Source organism: Neomonachus schauinslandi, chromosome 6 (genome assembly GCF_002201575.2).
Source record: "Neomonachus schauinslandi chromosome 6, ASM220157v2, whole genome shotgun sequence".
Classification (NCBI taxonomy): domain Eukaryota; kingdom Metazoa; phylum Chordata; class Mammalia; order Carnivora; family Phocidae; genus Neomonachus; species Neomonachus schauinslandi.
Genome location: NC_058408.1, coordinates 144,796,378 through 144,813,841, shown reverse-complemented (window position 1 = coordinate 144,813,841; position 17,464 = coordinate 144,796,378). Strand labels below are relative to the sequence as shown.

General features: G+C 37.7%; 1 protein-coding gene across 3 annotated transcripts in view; it reads left to right on the top strand.

The window, feature by feature from the left end:
- The window catches only part of ATE1 (arginyltransferase 1), a 165,630-nt gene that overhangs the window by 66,433 nt on the left and 81,733 nt on the right, over nucleotides 1-17,464 (top strand). For all 3 annotated transcript variants that reach the window (XM_044916617.1, XM_044916616.1, XM_044916615.1), the window contains exons 9-10: nucleotides 10,225-10,406; nucleotides 14,840-14,939. In XM_044916617.1, the coding sequence (XP_044772552.1) occupies nucleotides 10,225-10,406; nucleotides 14,840-14,939 (282 nt within the window). The remainder of the gene's footprint in view (nucleotides 1-10,224; nucleotides 10,407-14,839; nucleotides 14,940-17,464) is intronic.

The window sequence follows — 17,464 nt, the reverse complement described above, 5'->3', positions numbered from 1 at the left end:
TATCACCATGAGCATTGTTATTTGTATTTTCCAACTTAAATTCATTTATTTTCTTCATTTCTTAATTATAGACCCTATTATTTCAAATTTTCAAATTAGTTTTGGGTTTTCTTTTTTAAGAAATTAGGTAGATTTTGATATCATAGTGGTTTAGCACATCCTTGTGTTTTTATTTTTAAAATGAATCCCGATGGGGCGCCTGGGTGGCTCAGTCAGTTAAGTGTCCAATTAAGCATCTAACTCTTGATTTCAGCTCAGGTAATGATCTTGGGGTCCTGAGAGCCAGCCCTGCCTCAGCTCCACGCTCAGCGGGGAGTTTGCTGGAGATTCTGTCTTGCCCTCTGTCCCTCCCCCCACCTGTGCTTGTGCTTTCTCTCTCTCTCTCAAATAAATAAATCTTTTTAAAAAAGTTAAATAAATCCAAACTTCAGTGCAGTGTTTCGTGAAACTGTTAACAAAAGGCAAAAAAATTGCAGGAATAAGTTCTTTTAAAACAATGCAGACTTTTAATCTGGTGCTTAAAATGATTTCCTTTGGGGGCCTCCATGAACTGCTGTTTAAAAAAAATGCAGGACACTAATTGTCTAATTGCAGATTTTTGTGTGAACAGGCGTGGTCTGGGAGAGGTACTTTTGGATGTCTTGGGAGGACAGTGCAGGCTCTGCTTTATCTTAAAGGCCCTGAAGACCTTTCCTATTACTATCTTTGAACCCATGGTTAAGTCTCCCCAGCAAATAAATGCTGCCTCTGGTCCCTGGCGAATAACTCCCCCTTTGTCTGTTCCTTTGAGTCTTAACTGTTTTTTTAAGCCTAGTGTATGTGGAGGCAGGTGGGTCAGGAGACAGGTGTACTTTATCAGAGTACATATACACCCATTTGGGGAGCAGTTTAACTAGAAGCCTAAATTGGCCTATCAATATTGATGCCATTTCTGCAGAGTGCCTTTGGTGTCCTCCTGCAGGGCCCCCTCATCCATAAACCTTGCCCTTCTTCCCCAGCCTGTAAGATGCTTTTTCTTTTGTATAGCTAGTGGTGAGCTCTATTATATTTTTTCCTGTTATCAGCTAAATCTTTGCAATGGAGGAACTTCTGAGAAATAACTTTCCTTATTTTTTCACATATCTAGGACTGTGCAAGGTGCAAGCATGAGAAAGGTAAACTATTCAATATTGTTAATCACGTCACTGACTAATTTATGGCGAAATTAAGATAGCTGCTATTAATTTGAAGAGCTGCTGTTACAGGAGTTTTTGGTGTAATCTCACAGATGTAAACTCTTAGGGTGTGCCATTCAGACCCCTTAAAACTAAAAGCAAAAACTGACCCAGATTTGCTCACGGTCTGCAAGATGCTTTTCTTTGTACCTTATCATTTGTTTTTCATGATGACCTTTGAGGGTGAGCAGTAGTAGGATTCCTGTTTTAAAAATGCAGAAATGGAGGGATGTCTGGCTGGCTTGGTCTCAGAGTCGTGAGTTGAAGCCCCTCGTTGGGCATGGAGCCTATTTTTAAAAAAAAATGCAGAAACAGATAGTTTTAAAAGTAGTTATTGCCTTGCTAAGGTAAAATAGCCAGAAAGTGTATAGTGGAGTTAGGGTTCAACTCCAGATACTTTAATTCCAAATCCTGGACTCAAGTCACTCTGCCGTCCTTCCTTTCTTTTTATGGCTTACAGTTTAGAGCCTCCTTCGCTACCTGTATTTTTAAAAATTCATTTATGTGAATGCTCTCAAAAATGTCCTGCAATTCCTGGTGGTCCCTGAAGCCTTTGCAAGGGATCCTTGAGGTCAAAATTATATTTTATTAGCCTTTTTCTCTCTCATTCTCTTATGAGTATATGGGGATGTTTTCCAGAGGCTGCATGATGACAGCAAGTGCAGAAGCAAGTATGAGATCCAGCTATCCTCTGCCAAACCAGACATTAAAGAGATTCCAGCAATGTAAATCAGTGCCATTCTTCTCGCTAAATTTTTGTTTTGTTTTGGGAAATATAGTAGTTATTTTTTAACAGTGTTATTCATTGTTATTTTTAAGCAAATAACAAATACGTATTTTAAAAAATACTAGTTTTAATATCTAGTACAGTAAATATCTCCTGAACTCCTTATCTTCAATGAGCAAAATCTCCTGGCCTTCCTCAATAAGTTTTGCAAGTATGTAGAGAGATTTGGGGACCAAGAAGTTTGAGAGCTGCCAATTTACATGATACCTGCACCTCTGTTACTTTCTCTTTCCCAAATAGTGTGTATTTTCCTGAATAATCTATAATTGTATCACCTTCTGTGTTTTTAAGTAACAGTGAGAGTGTTAAAAATTAATAGGCTTTATTTTATTTTATTTCATTTAATTTCGTTCTGTTTTATTAACAATTAATAGGCTTTAACGAAGTAAGAGGATGAAGAAATGCGACAGTCCCAAGTATTGAAATAGGATTCTCAAGGCAGTCAGTGAGAAGAGACTAGTCACTGACTAGATGCTGAGGGACTGAGCCCCTTGGAGAATTAAGTGAAGGGACTGTTATAAGATGTGGATCTTTCTGACCTAGTGGGGGTGAGAGTGACAAATCTATGTTAGCTGAAAATACATACATTTGCAAAAAAGGTAATCTCTAGTTGCTACTCATAAAAACCAACAGGTATCCAAATACTAGCATATTGAAGCATATGGCATTTCAAGGATGTTGTTGAATGACTGGGGAGACATAACCAGGAGTTCTGCTGATTTCTGATTTCACAGATTTACTTGCTGTTCTTTCTCTTTTTACTGCCTTTACTCTGTCCCTTAAATTTCTGTATTCTTCCCATGTTTTAGTGTTAAATAATTTGAGCTAAGGGATCCTGTTTGAGGGAAAGCCTGTTGCGGCAGATTTATGTCAGGTGGAAGGATGATACTGATTCAGCAGATGTGTGTATGTTCACAAACGTGAAGCATGGCAGTGAGGTCAGTTCAGTTTATGGTATTGGAAACAGGGTAGGCACTGACTTTTTTCCAGATTTCCCAGCCAGAAGTGAGTGATCTGGGGGCTCTGGCTGCTCCATCTCTTCACGGAGGGCCAGGACAATCAGTAATTCAGGCTCACTTCCAACCCGTTTGCCGCAGCTGCCGCGTACCTGTGGAAAAACTTGAAAATATTAATTGACTTACCAAACTGAGAACCATATATCATTATTAATCAGTAGTGCTGAAGCAACCAGATGTACTTTTTGGAAAATAGCTTCTTCTCTGCCTTCACTTAGATTGTTTTCCATTTTTTAAATCTGTTTTCAAAAATTAGATCAGTGAAGCTCCCACAAGGGAGGAAAGGAAATCACTCATATTTTAATTGTCAGAAGACATGTTGGAAAGAAAAGGAATACAGCAAAACAAGTTTTAAGAAAACTTGTTGAAAACCATGCATGGAAATATTTTGTTTTTCATGTTGCCTTAACCTACTGACTTGGATATCTTAGGGATATTCAAAAAGTGAAGATATTTAAATGTGTTTGATTGGCTGATTTTCTTAGGATAGCATAAAAATAGCATTGACCTAGGGGATAGGAGGCTTGTTTGTATGTCAGTTTACAACTCCATGATTTAATGATCATTGTATTGTTAACTGACTCCTGGATTTCTTGTTTCCTCATCTGTGATGTAGTGGGGGTCAGAGTAGATAGTTGTCTGACTTATTCTTTCCTCAGTATTTATAAGGCAGCCCATACCTCTATACATAGATAGGATTTTGCAGATGGAGAAGACCCTTGACTTCCACATTCACTGAGAGATGGGAATACTGGTGGTAGGACGCATTGGTTGTGACTGGACTCACAGGAGGACAAACAAGTGAAGTAAATGGAAGCAGGTTATTAAATGGGAGGTCCGGGGAATGAATGAAATTATTAAAATTGGAAACTGAGAAGGTAGTTGCAGTTTGGAAAAAAGATTGCAAGCTTGTACAACAAGCAGGGCTGGGATTTATATTTAGGGTTAACATAAACTTTTGGTCATTTACTTCTTGAGATAATGCCTATTAAGTCAATACTTACATGTTTGATAAATATATTTTTTAGTGAATGAATGGGCGCATTAGATTTAATGAGTCCTAGAATGATGCTAAACTGAAATTATGGAAGAATTTAGATTCATTTCAAAGTCATCCAATTAGCGTTTGACTTGGAGGCTTCCTGGCATTTGACAGGCTCCCCGCCTTACGTAGCACAAACTACAGCTTGTCTCTGGCTCCGTGTCCCTGCTGGGTTGTTCTCCTACCTGATTATTTTTAAAGACAGGGCACTTCATTCCTATAAGCCTCAGGGATTGCTTACATCTAAAAGATGGTTTTCATAAAATTCAGTGATATATAGGAATTTGTGTATTTCTTATTACGTATTTGGAACAGTCTAGCTTCTGAGACAGGCGATTCAACTTCAAGTCCATTAGCAGTTTAGAGTATTGGTGTCAGTTCAGGTGGTATAGTTTTTTTTTCTTTTAATTTTATTATATTATGTTAATCACCACACAGTACATCATTACTTTTTGATGTAGTGTTCCATGATTCATTGTTTGCGTATAACACCCAGTGCTCCATGCAGAACGTGCCCTCTTTAATACCCATCACCAGGCTAACCCATCCCCCCACCCCCAACCCCTCTAGAACCCTCAGTTTGTTTCTCAGAGTCCATAGTCTCTCATGGATCGTCCCCCTCTCCGATTCCCCCCCTTCATTTTTCCCTTCCTACTGTCAGGTGGTATAGTTTTAACAGATGAATATCCTTTCCCCTTTTTTTTTGCTTCTGTTTGTTGCCTGTTCTACTCCTCAAACTGTATCTGTTTCTAGGGAGATAAACATGGCTTTTTAAAGAGCAAAGGTATATGTGACAGTGAATGCTAGAACTGGGGTTTGACAATTTATTATTATTATTATTATTATTATTGGTGGATGCTCTTAAAAGTTTAAAGATATAATTATTGCCCAAACAACATTTTAACTGTAACAGTGGAAGTTTTAGAAATCACTGATACTGCTAGCACCCATTTGCTGTTGTTGACCTTGATCAACTGTGCAGTTACTCTCTTAACCCCTTTCCCATACCTGTACTCTTTGGAAGGGAATTCCTGTGTGTAGCCCACACTTCAGGAGGGAGTTATGCTCTCTTACCTTTAGGGCAGAATATTTACATAAACTTTTTGGACTTCTTCTGTATGGGAAATTTGTCTTTCTTCCTCATTTATTTTTTTCAGTCATATACATTAGTATGGACTCATGGATATTTATTTTGTACTATGGGTTGTAATCTGATACTACTTTATTCTGTTGCTCAAATTGTTCCAGCTTTGGCCATTGGGAGCTCTTTTAGTCGTCCCCTGCGCTCCTTTGACAGAACTCCATCAATGGGTATTTCTTTTTGTTTTTCAAGTGCTTTCTTACATTTTGACACAAGATGAACTAGGCTAGGGAGCCTGGGTGGCTCAGTTGATTGAGCATCCAACTCTTGGTTTCGGCCTGGATCACGATCTTGGGGTCCTGGGATTGGGCCCTGCATCAGGCTCTGTGCTTAGTGTGGAGTCCGTTTGGGATTCTCTCTCTCCCTCTGCCCCTCCTCCCACTTGCTTGCTCACTCTGTCTCTGAAATAAAGAAATCTTAAAAAAGATGAACCGGGCTTATCTTGTATATTTCCTGTCCTAGTCCTGGAATCAGCCATTTTCCCAAATAGGCTTGTTCCTTATACTACAGAATGGAGAAACCAAGATCTGGGTGCTGGGTGTGCTTGTTGCTACTAGGGTGTCATTTCTTCAGGCCTTCTCATCTGACAGAGTAAAGAAATAATATGTGCGTACTAACTCTTATTGTATGGACATGTATTTGATGTATACAGACCTATAAATATTTCTGTATGTAACCATCTTGTCTATATTAAGCTAAACAGTTTAGCTTAATATAGTGGAGACTCATGTCTCCAATTCTTATCTGTTACCTTGTGGATTCTACCTTGCTTATCTGTAAATTCCCACTCCAACAGTGAGAGGCCTCCATCCATTTACAGTAGATATGTGTATTAATGTCAGAATTGTTAACCTGCAGTCTCATGTAAGACAACTGTATCAGGTAGAATACAAGGCTTATGGCAGATTTACTTTTGCCTTCATTCTTATAGGCCCCAAAGGTTACTGAGGTCAGCACCTTTCCCCTCCCAACTGCTTTCAGGCAGGTTACTTCTTACAATGTGATAGTTAGATTCTCTTGTCATATTTCTGTTCCTTCCTGGGATCCCTTAATCTCCTAAATGATTTTCTTTTAGTTTGCATCCATTGACGCTCACTCTTTGTGTCGTAAAGTTCTGAGTTTTGATAAGTGCATAATGTCACATATCCACCCGTACAGAATTGGAGAGAATAGTTTCACCCTGAAAGTCCGCTGTGCTACATCTCCTCATCCCACCTCCAAATCCCCCACGCTCATGGCCGCCACTGATCTTTTTACTGTCTTTATAGTCCTGCCTTTTACAGGATGTATTTGGAATGTATGTAGGTAGCATTTTCAGACTGGCTTCTTTCACTTAGCAATATGCATTTAAGGTTTCTTCATTTTGTGCGTTTGTGACTTGATAATTTATTTCTTTTGATTGATGAATAGTATTCCATGTATCATGATTTGTTTATCTCCTGTTGAAGGATATCTTAGTTGCTTCCAGTTTGGCGTAATTATGAATAAAATTGTTATGAACATTTGCATGCAGGCCTTTGGGTTTTTGTGTGATCTGAGTTTTCAGACAAACTGGATAAATACCTATGAATGCGATTACTGTTTTATATGGTAACACTATGTTTAGCTTAGTCAGAAACTCTCAAACCGTCCTCCACAAAGTGTCCATACCATTTTACATTCCATTATCAATGAATGAGAGTTCCTTTTGTTCCTCATCCTGGCCAGCATGTAATATTTAGGTTTTTGTTTTTGGATTTCAGCCATTCTAATAGTTGGGTAATACTGTCTCATTGTTTTTTCTTTTCCATTCCCTAACAAATGATGTTGAGCATCTCTTCATATGCTTATTTGCCACCTGTACCTCTTCTTTGGTGAGGTGTTTGCTCACATACTTTGCCCAGTTTTTAATTGGGCTGTTTGTTTTTTTACTGTTGAATTTTAAGAGTCTTTCTATTCTTGAATACCAGTCCTTTATCCAATACATGTGTTGCAATTTTCTCCAGTCAGTGGCTTCACTTTTTATTCTTCTGTGTGTTTCCCAAAGCAGTTTTTAATTTTAATGAAGTCCAACTTGTCAGTTATTTATTTCATGGATTATGCTTCTGGCATTGTGTCTAAAAACTCATCGCAAAGCCCAAGGTCACCTAGATTTTCTCCTATGTTATCATCGAGAGGTTTTATAGTTTTGCATTTTACATTTAGGCCTATGGCGCATTTTGAGCTAATTTTTTTGAAAGATGTAAGGTCTGTGTCTAGATTTAGATTTTTTTGCATTTGGGTGTTCAGTTGTTACAGCATCATTTGTTGTAAAGACTGTCCTTTCTCTATTGAACTGTCTTTGCTCCTTTCAGCCAGCCATATTTATGTGGGTCTATTTTTGGGCTGTCTATTCTATTACACTGTTCTACTTGTCTGTTCTTTCACCAGTATCACCCTATTTTGATTATTGTAGCTTCATTGCTTTATTGTAAGTTTTTTTTTTTTAAGATTTATTTATTTATTTGAGAGAGAGAGAGCGCACTTACAAGTGGGAGGGGCAGGGAGAGAGAATCTCAAGCAGACTCTGCACTGAGCGCAGAACCCAACACAGACGGGGCTCTCATGGCCCCGAGATCATGACCTGAGCAGAAACCAAGAGTCAGACGGTTAACCACCTGTGCCACTCGGGTGCCCCAGCTTTATCCTAAGTCTTGATATCAGGTAGTGTCAGGCCTTCAACTTGGTTCTTCAGTATTATGTTGCCTATTCTAGGTCTTTTGCCTTTTTATATAAACGTTAGATAGGGCGCCTGGGTGGCTCAGTCGTTAAGCGTCTGCCTTCGGCTCAGGTCATGATCCCAGGGTCCTGGGATCGAGTCCCACATCAGGCTCCCTGCTCGGCGGGAAGCCTGCTTCTCCCTCTCCTACTCCCCCTGCTTGTGTTCCTGCTCTCGCTGTCTCTTTCTCTGTCAAATAAATAAATAAATAAATATTTAAACATTAGATAAATTTGTTGATATCCACAAAATAGTTGGCTGAGATTTGGATTGGGATTGCATTAAATCTGTGAACCAGCTTGGGAAGAATGGACATCTTGCCAATATTGAGTCTTCCGATGAAGACTCATGAACATGTAATACCTCTTCTTTGATTCCTTCTGTCAGAATTTTCTGCATATATATTCTGTACATATTTTGTTAGATTTATACTTAGCCATGTAATTTTTTTGGTTTTACGAATGGTATTGGGTTGTTAATTTCAAATTCCAGTTATAGCTGGTATATAGTAAAGCAAATGACTTTAGAATGTTAACGCAGTGTACTGTGACCTTGCTATAATTGCTTATTATTTCCATTTTTTGTTGTTGATTCTTTGGATTTTCTACATAATAAATCATGTCATTTGTGAATAAGGACAGTTTTTGTTTTTCCTTCCCAATCTTTATACCTTTTATTTCCTTTTCTTATTTTATTACACTAGCTAGGATTTCCATTATGATGTTGAATAGGAGTGGTGAGAGAGGGTATCATAGCCTTGTTCCTGATTTTATTGGGGAAAGCATCCATTTTCTTACCATTAAGTATGATGTCAGCTGTAGATTTGTTGTACATGTTCTTTATTAAGTTGATGAAGTTCCTTTCCCTTCCTCGTTTGTTGAGTTTTTAGTCATGAAAGGATGTTGGATTTTGTCAGAGGTGTTTTCTGTGTCTGTTGATATATCATAGGATTTTTCCTTTAGCCTGTTTTCATGATGGATTACATTAATTGCTTTTTTTAAAAAATTACTTTTCTAATGTTGAACCAGCCTTCTGTACCTGGAATAAATCTCACTTTGTCACATACAGATATAATTCTTTTTATACATTGTTGGATTTGATTTACTTATACTTTGGTGAGCATTTTTGCATCTGTGTTAGGAGATATACTGATCTGTAGATTTCCTATCTTGTAATGTTTTTTTTCCTGGTTTTAATATTGGTAGACCAACTTATTTCATTTTTCTTCATTCTCATACTTGTATCCATACATATTATCTGTGATTTTAGCTGTATGAAAATGATATACATGTGCTGTTGTATTTGTTCACTTAAATTGTTAATCTCTAACATCCCTAGAGCAAAGCATTTTTTATGATGTGTCATAATTTTTGTTTTATGATTTTCATTTAGCAACAGTTTATATTTAAAATCATATTGAATTTTAGGGGCATCTGGGTGGCTCATTTGGGTTGAGCGTCCTACTCATGGTTTTGGCTCAGGTCACGATGTCTCAGGGTTGTGAGATTGAGCCCCCTGTCAGGCTCCATGGTCAGCAGGGAGTCTGCTTGAGATTCTCTCCCTCTCCCTCAGCTCTCCTCCCCTGCTCCCCCTGTGTGCTCTTTCTTTCTCTCTAAAAATAAATAAATAAATCTTTAAAAAAAATAAAGTCATACTGAATTTTAAAATGAAAAATGTCACTCAACTATTTATAGATAAATGGTAATATTCTGAAATCTCTTCATTTCTTTTGTGGATTATAGTTACATTAAGATAATGGTAAGGAAGTAACTTTATTTTCTTTTGGCCAGAAAGAGGAAATGTTATAGCCCTTTTGTAATTACACAAGAACTCTTACCTAGAAAAAATAATGGGATCATATGCCTTTTCAGTGCAGGGTCGTCACAGATCAGGCCTGGCTGGCAGTATGGGGGCAGTTCTCTTCTCATGCACCGCCTCTCCTTTTCTGTTTTCCATCTTCTCTCATACACCGTTTCTTTCCCAAATTTTATGTGGAACAGAAAATATAGTTTAATATTTACTTATCCTGTGAAATTTATATTTCCTACTGTTAAATTTTTAAACAGGTTAAAAAAATCTTAAGTTTATTTCTTTTTCTCATTCTTTTGTTTGGTCAGTGTTTATACAAGTAAAAAGTTTTACAGGCTGTGACTGCAGAGGATGATGGCAACATGGGAAATTTTAGGAGTTACAACGGAAAATAAAAGTAAAATGGGATAATTATTAAGATTTTTAATATAAAGATAAAGAAGACAAACTGTTCATATGTATGTCTGCTTTCTCACAGGCTGAGAATCCCCCTCATGGACCAGATTGTGGTTATGGCTCCTTTCACCAGCAGTATTGGCTTGATGGAAGAATCATTGCTGTGGGGGTGATTGACATCCTTCCATATTGTGTCTCGTCTGTATATTTGTACTACGATCCTGATTATTCATTCCTGTCTTTGGGTGTCTACTCTGCATTACGGTAAGATTACTTTTGACAGCTCTCATGGGTTATATGGAACTTCAGATAATTCCTCATTTGATTAGAGTTCATCATATGACAGCAGAAATCCTACTTGATAGTTCATAATTTTGTTGCTATAGTAGTCTGTTATATATTGGTATTTAGAATACCACTTTTAGAACTGAGGCCAATGTCTGATGGTAATTCCGTAGCTTTTTAAGTTATCCATCTCGTCTAGTATATGACAAGTCATTGTGTTTGTGGGGTGCTTTTTTTGTTTATGTCTTTATTTAAGCTGCTCTATCAGGAACAACTTAATGTTCCTTAAATATTATAGTATTTACATATTTTTGTCATTGTTGTGTATGTTTTTTCATAATTAAAGGTTAAATGAATCTAATGTAAATAAAGTAATGTGAGAAAGTATATGGAACAGGACTGGGAAGTTCCTAACTGTCCACTTAACTCTGTGGCTCTCATCAAAAGATTATTTCCCTTTTATGTCCATGGCTGCAAATACACACAGCACAGCACAGATACTTTGCATTGTCCTGATGGGAGAAAGATTAGGGCCTTACTCCATGAAAATACTTGTTCTATTTTTATGCCTTCTAGTCTGCATATATATGGGGTCGAGAAGGGAAGGAGAATTGAAAACTATTCTTCTGTTGCTTGTCTGGGACCTTGGGACTCTCTCTTTCTCATGGTGTCCTTGTTTTCTCTTTTCCCAATCTCTGTGTCCAGTGGTCACATTCTCACGTCTTGGGAAGATACACTTTGAGATTATTTATTTTACTTGCTGTGTATGTGTTTTTTTCTGAATTACAAAAGTGGAAGAGTTAGCATTTTTCTTTAATCTCCATTTGATTTTTGTAAAAAAATCTGGTCCATAATTGATTCTGTGTGTTTCAGTAGTCTGTAATGTAAAGAAAAATTCTCCATCTTGGTATTTTCAACCTAATGTCTACTAAGGCCAAGTTATAGCAGATTCACAATGATACAGTGTTTACAACTGATCTCTGTAATGATCTTTTATTTTTTCTTATGTATTTAGTTACATTTGTGTATAAACTAATTAAGAATATTCATGACACATAATGACGCCAGTGATATTGGAACTGATAATTTAAAGCATTTACATTTTGTAACTTTAGAAGTGTGTATTTATTTCAGAAAACTACTTTTTCTTTGGACCAAAATCAGCCAACACTTTGAAATTATTGTCGTTTTCTTTCTTGTTTTGTTTTTGTATCTATCACTTTACAGTATGTAGCTATAGATTTGTTTAGACTTCTCAGATAAATATCAAGAATATTTATTCCCACATAGTGAATTCCAACCTATATATGACATTTCATATCTCAATAAACTAAGGGATATTGAAATCCTGCTGCATTTGAGATAGTAAATAATCAATTCCCAGCAAAATTATTATTATTATTTTTTAAAGATTTTATTTATTTATTTGACAGAGAGAGACACAGCAAGAGAGGGAACACAAGCAAGGGGAGTGGGAGAGGGAGAAGCAGGCTCCCCGTTGAGCAGGGAGCCTGACGTGGGACTCGATCCCAGGACCCTGGGACCATGACCTGAGCCGAAGGCAGACGCTTAATGAATGAGCCACTCAGGCACCCCCCCCAGCAAAATTATAAGAGTTCTATTTATTGCTTAGGTATATCTCTTGAAATTCTAGAGCTGGAGAGCTTTGCGGAAGAAGCAGAGGAGCCTGGGAGCATGAAAGTTGTTGCCAGTTGAAAGCAGGGAGATTGCCTCTGCATTACAGTTTTGTCATTTCCTTTTAGTGTACTTGAGAATATGATTTGCTGAGTTTTCTAGAAGAGGAAAGGCAGCCAGGAAATTTGATTATTTCCAAGCAAAATTGGGGAAAACAGGCTATAAATTGCTGGTTCTATTATTGATTATAGTGTATTTCAATGAAATCTGCTTAATTTCTTTAATTTCTTAAGAAATTGTAAATGAATATAATTTTTATATTTTAATCTATAATCAATATAGATTTTTATATAACCTAGTCTGTAGGTTTAAAAAAATGTTTGAATTGGGGATCATGAGCATGACATTTATTTATGTTTTGTTAGCAAGATGAATTTTATTTTATTTTTATTTTTTTAATTATTTTTTTTTTTTTAAGATTTTATTTATTTATTGGAGAGAGAGAGAATGAGAGACAGAGAGCACGAGAGGGAGGAGGGTCAGAGGGAGAAGCAGACTCCCTGCCGAGCAGGGAGCCCGATGCGGGACTCGATCCCGGGACTCCAGGATCATGACCTGAGCCGAAGGCAGTCGCCCAACCAACTGAGCCACCCAGGCGCCCGCAAGATGAATTTTAGAAATGAATTAATTTGTCTAACAGATGTTTGAGAAGAATCTATGTGTCTCGGACACAATTCATAGAAATGAATAAGGGTTTCCAGCTTTGTCAAAGCAGACAGTAAATTAGAATACCAACATAATTTTAAATACTCCATTATGCTGTGACAAAAATAAAATCACAGTGGTAGGTATGAGGTCCTTTTTGTACAGGGCAGTCAGGAAAGACCTCTCTGGACAGGTGACATTTGAGGAGCCAAGAAAAAATAAAGGACCCAACTGTTTAAATAAAAGTCTAAGGGTAGAAATATGGGTGGTACAACGACTGAGGTGGTCAGAATGGAGAAGATAAGTCCTGCGGGCTAGGATATGGGGTAGGATGTAGACAGGAGTTAGGCAGGGAGGGCAGAGATGCAGGAGGCACTGGTGAGGAGGGGCCGATGGAGCTGCGCTTGATAGGTCATGGGAGGGAGGTTCGATTTTGTCTAAGTGTGATATCAACCCAATTTGAAGGCGAAGGGTTTGGGGAGGTTACCTGATCTGATTAATATTGTAAAAAACGACTTAGGCCACTCTGTGGGATTTACAGAGGGGCAAGAGTGGAACCTGGAAAGCCAGTCAGGAAGCTGTTGCAGTCATCCAGGGGAGCCATTATGCTGGCTTGGACCAGAATAGCTGAGGTGGAGGTAGTGAGAAGTGGTCAGATTCAGGGTATATTTTGGAGATGGGGCCAGCTGGACCTGTTGATGGATTGGACATGGGAGTGAGAGGAGAAGAACAGTTAAGGATGGCTCCAGGTTTGGGCCTGAATAACTGGGGGAGCGGGGCAATGCAGGACCAAGGGAAGGAGCGCCGTCGTCAGAGGTGGGTGGTCCCGCGTTGGTGTATCAGTGCTTTCTTCCTCACTTTGAACCTTGAAAGTGGATTAGTTCTAGGAATAGTGGGATTTATTCTATTATAGGCTAATAATGTTCAGTCTGCTTGGATTTAGAAGATGAATTTGTAGGATCACAACCCTTCCGTGACTTAAATTTGAACTTGCAAAATGCACAGACTATTCACTTAAAAAATTTCTCCTTGAATTCAAGCACTCATTGGAAAGAAAGAAGGAAAGAAAAAAAAGAAAGCAGGCCTTCAAGAAACAAACATAAAAATGAAACAAACAACTTTTCTCCTACTTTAGAAATGTACTAAAGTTTCCTTAAAACTCTCAAATACAAGCAATCATTCATTTGGGCAAGTAGGATGAAGTTCTGTGCCCAGATTTATACGGATGCAAATTAAAACCACTTCAAGCCTGGGCATTGCTGACAGTGTCTTTGTTCAGTTAAACCTCGCCTATGCCAACAAATAGAGAAAAAGTGGTGAGATAGCATAGTTTTCTTCCACTCTTTAGTTTTAGGGAGAATAAATATTAGAGTAACATCTAGATGTAGGAAGGAGTTATACATCATATATAGTTACAAATGTTTGCATGTAAATGGTCATAATAATAGTCATTCTTCCTGAAATGTGTTGGTTTTTGAGTTTTATAAAACTTGCTGTGCTGTTTTTCACTTGATAAACCCAGTCTTTTGATAACTCCAGGGGATAATGAGTAATGTATTAAATAGATCTCTTTATTTTTATGCTGTTTGAATTTTAGATCAACTAGTATGCTCAATAAAGTGTAAAATGTGAACTTAGATGCATTTGCTCAAAATAATTCAGAGTTGTTTAGGTCTTTTTAGTAAAAACTATCTTAAAGTTTTTTGTTTTTTTTTTAAGATTTTTATTTATTTATTTGACAGAGAGAGAGAGAGACAGCGAGAGAGGGAATACAAGTAGGGGGGAGTGAGAGAGGGAGAAGCAGGCTTCCCACGGAGCAGGGAGCCCGATGTGGGGCTCGATCCCAGGTCCCTGGGATCACGACCTGAGCCGAAGGCAGACGCTTAACGACTGAGCCACCCAGGCGCCCCTTAAAGCATTTTTAAAATTGTTTTGCTTTCAACACTTGGAGTTTCTTAATAGCTTAACATTATATTTTCAGATGTTACCAGATATTTGACATCAAATTACATGTACTTTGAGTATTGGAACAAGATTTAACTGTACCTTCATCTTTATTCTTCTTTTGGCAGAGAAATTGGTTTTACTAGGCAACTTCATCAGAAAACATCTCAACTCAGCTATTATTATATGGGTTTCTACATTCATTCATGTCCCAAGATGAAATATAAGGTAAAGCTGATTTTCATGCGTGTCTGCTCTAGATGCAGTTCATGAACATTAATGCTTTCATGGTTTCTAATCATATTAGTTTAACTCGCTTGTATATTTACAATGTATATAATGAATTATTTTTAAATGTGTTTTAAACTTTTCATGGAATCTGGCTTGTTCATTGCCTAAAACAGTGCTGGACACATAGGCACTTAATATATGCTTAGTACAGAATGATCTGTAGAAATTAACCAAATATATAGAAATCCCAGCTATTCCAGAACATTCAGTAGGGCCTGCTTACTTGGGGTAGAACAGAACAGCCACTAGGAATCTACCTTGCCTGGGTGCATCCTAACCCTTCCCCCGCCCTCCATTTTTTTCTCCTTCCCTTCCATTTTAGCTTTGTTTCCTTTGGACCCAGTCACAGTCCAGAAAAACTGGAGCTCAATGTAAGCAGTGAGGTATTTTCAATAATAAAAATAATAATAATAATGCAAATGTTTGTAAGATTTTCATCATAGAAAAATTAATCTTTAATATGATTTTTGTCTCAGGGCATATAGGACTTGGACTTAGAAGGGGTGACGAGTGAGTTAATGAAGGAAATCACTTTGCTGCCTCAGAAATGAAGCTTTCTGTAGTGAGAACCACAGCCTTTATTGCTCTGACTTTATAATTCATCGTATTATTGTGAGATTTAACTGTATGTCAGAATTCCCCTTTAAAAAAAAGTTTTATCTTTTATGACTGTCTTTAATTAAACTCTTTGATGTTTTCTAAGGATTAGCAGCCTACTGTATGTAAAAACTCTGGTAACTGTAGAGCAATATGAAGGAGCAGTTTCCCTACATCCCGCCCACCGTAAAAACAGGAACCGAACTCCTTTGCTCTATTCAGAGCACTGCTTTAAGCTCTGAAGAGGCAAAAAGATGTAAACATGAATCTTCCTCTTAAAACTTGTAATCTTGGTGAGGATTGGGAGTATTTTACATGAAAACAGATTAGGAGAATGGTTTGGTTAAGTGGCCTGGTATCGAGTAGGCAGATGGGGAAGCATAGGTCAGAGAGAAGGAGCAGACAAGTAAGGATTGGCAGGTGACCTTGCCCATGACATAGTCATATAAAAAAGGGTAACCAAAGGACTCTGAAGGACTTGAAAGCTATTCTGAGGTATTTAAGCAGTTGGGAGTCATTAAGGTTTCAGAGCCAAGAACATAGCATGTGGAAATCAAAAAACATATTCATATGTGTAAGTTACCATTTTTTTAAAGTTATGGGTATTTTAAAAGCATAAACCAAATTGAAAAGTGTAACCGAACCCCTTTGTACCCATTACCCAGCTTCAGCAATTTGCAGTACCTCGTATTTCATCTGTTCGTTCATCCCTATTCCTACCTCCATCATCTTTTGAAATATTTTGGAACAAATCCAGAATATCATTTCATCTGCACATTTTTTAATGTGTATTTCTAAAAGATAACAGCATTTTGAAAACAAAATCACAGTCTCAGCATCACACCTCGGAAGCATTAACAGTATTTCTAAATATCCTCCTGTACCTCTAGTCAGTGCTTGTATTTTCTGATTGTCTCATAATATTTTTTAGTTTGTTTGACTTAGAACCCACACGAGGTCTGTACATTTGGTTGATGGGTCTTGTAAATCTTTTTAATCCATAAATTTCCCATCCCTCTTTATTTTTTCCTCTATGCAAATGAATAATCCACAAAACATGGTGATTAACTAAATGTGGGAATGAACAAAAGTGGCTCCAGAGCGTTGAGGTTAAGTGCTGAATGTCTGGGGAAGGGATGCTTCCACTGTTAGAAACTGTAGATCCTAGAAGCAAAACTGGCTTTGAAAGAAGGGTGATACACAATACCTTGCTGGTTTTATGCTGACATAGCCCAGGTCTCCTGGCAAGGCTTCCTGCTGGCATTAATTCCCGTATATAAGTGTACGTTGTACGTAACTTGTGAATTTAATCGTTCAAATATTTCCTTTATGCCTGAATTATTAATTTAGTTGATAGGTCTAAACATATATTCTCTGTGGAAAGAAAAGCATGAATATATTTCTCTTTTCCCAAAAATACTTACTTGTTACTGTTTTTACTAGTGTTCTCTCCTTCTAGCTCATTTTTGTGGTACCAGATCTAAATAAATTCAGGGTAGGAAACTCACATACTCTGGATATTGTAGTACAGTAATAACACTCAAAAGAAAAGTCTAGCCATCCTATATATTCATCTGCCTTTGTGTACTTGTGCATGACCCCTTCTAAACAGAAGTATTTTTATGCCAATCTTAGGGACTTGGAGAAGTTTCACTTTTTTTTTAAGATTTTATTTATTTATTTGAGAGAGAGAGAATGAGAGAGAGCACATGAAAGGGGGGAGAGTCAGAGGGAGAAGCAGACTCCCTGCCGAGCAGGGAGCCCGATGCGGGACTCGATCCAGGGACTCCAGGATCATGACCTGAGCCGAAGGCAGTCGCTTAACCAACTGAGCCACCCAGGCACCCCGAGAAGTTTCACTTTTA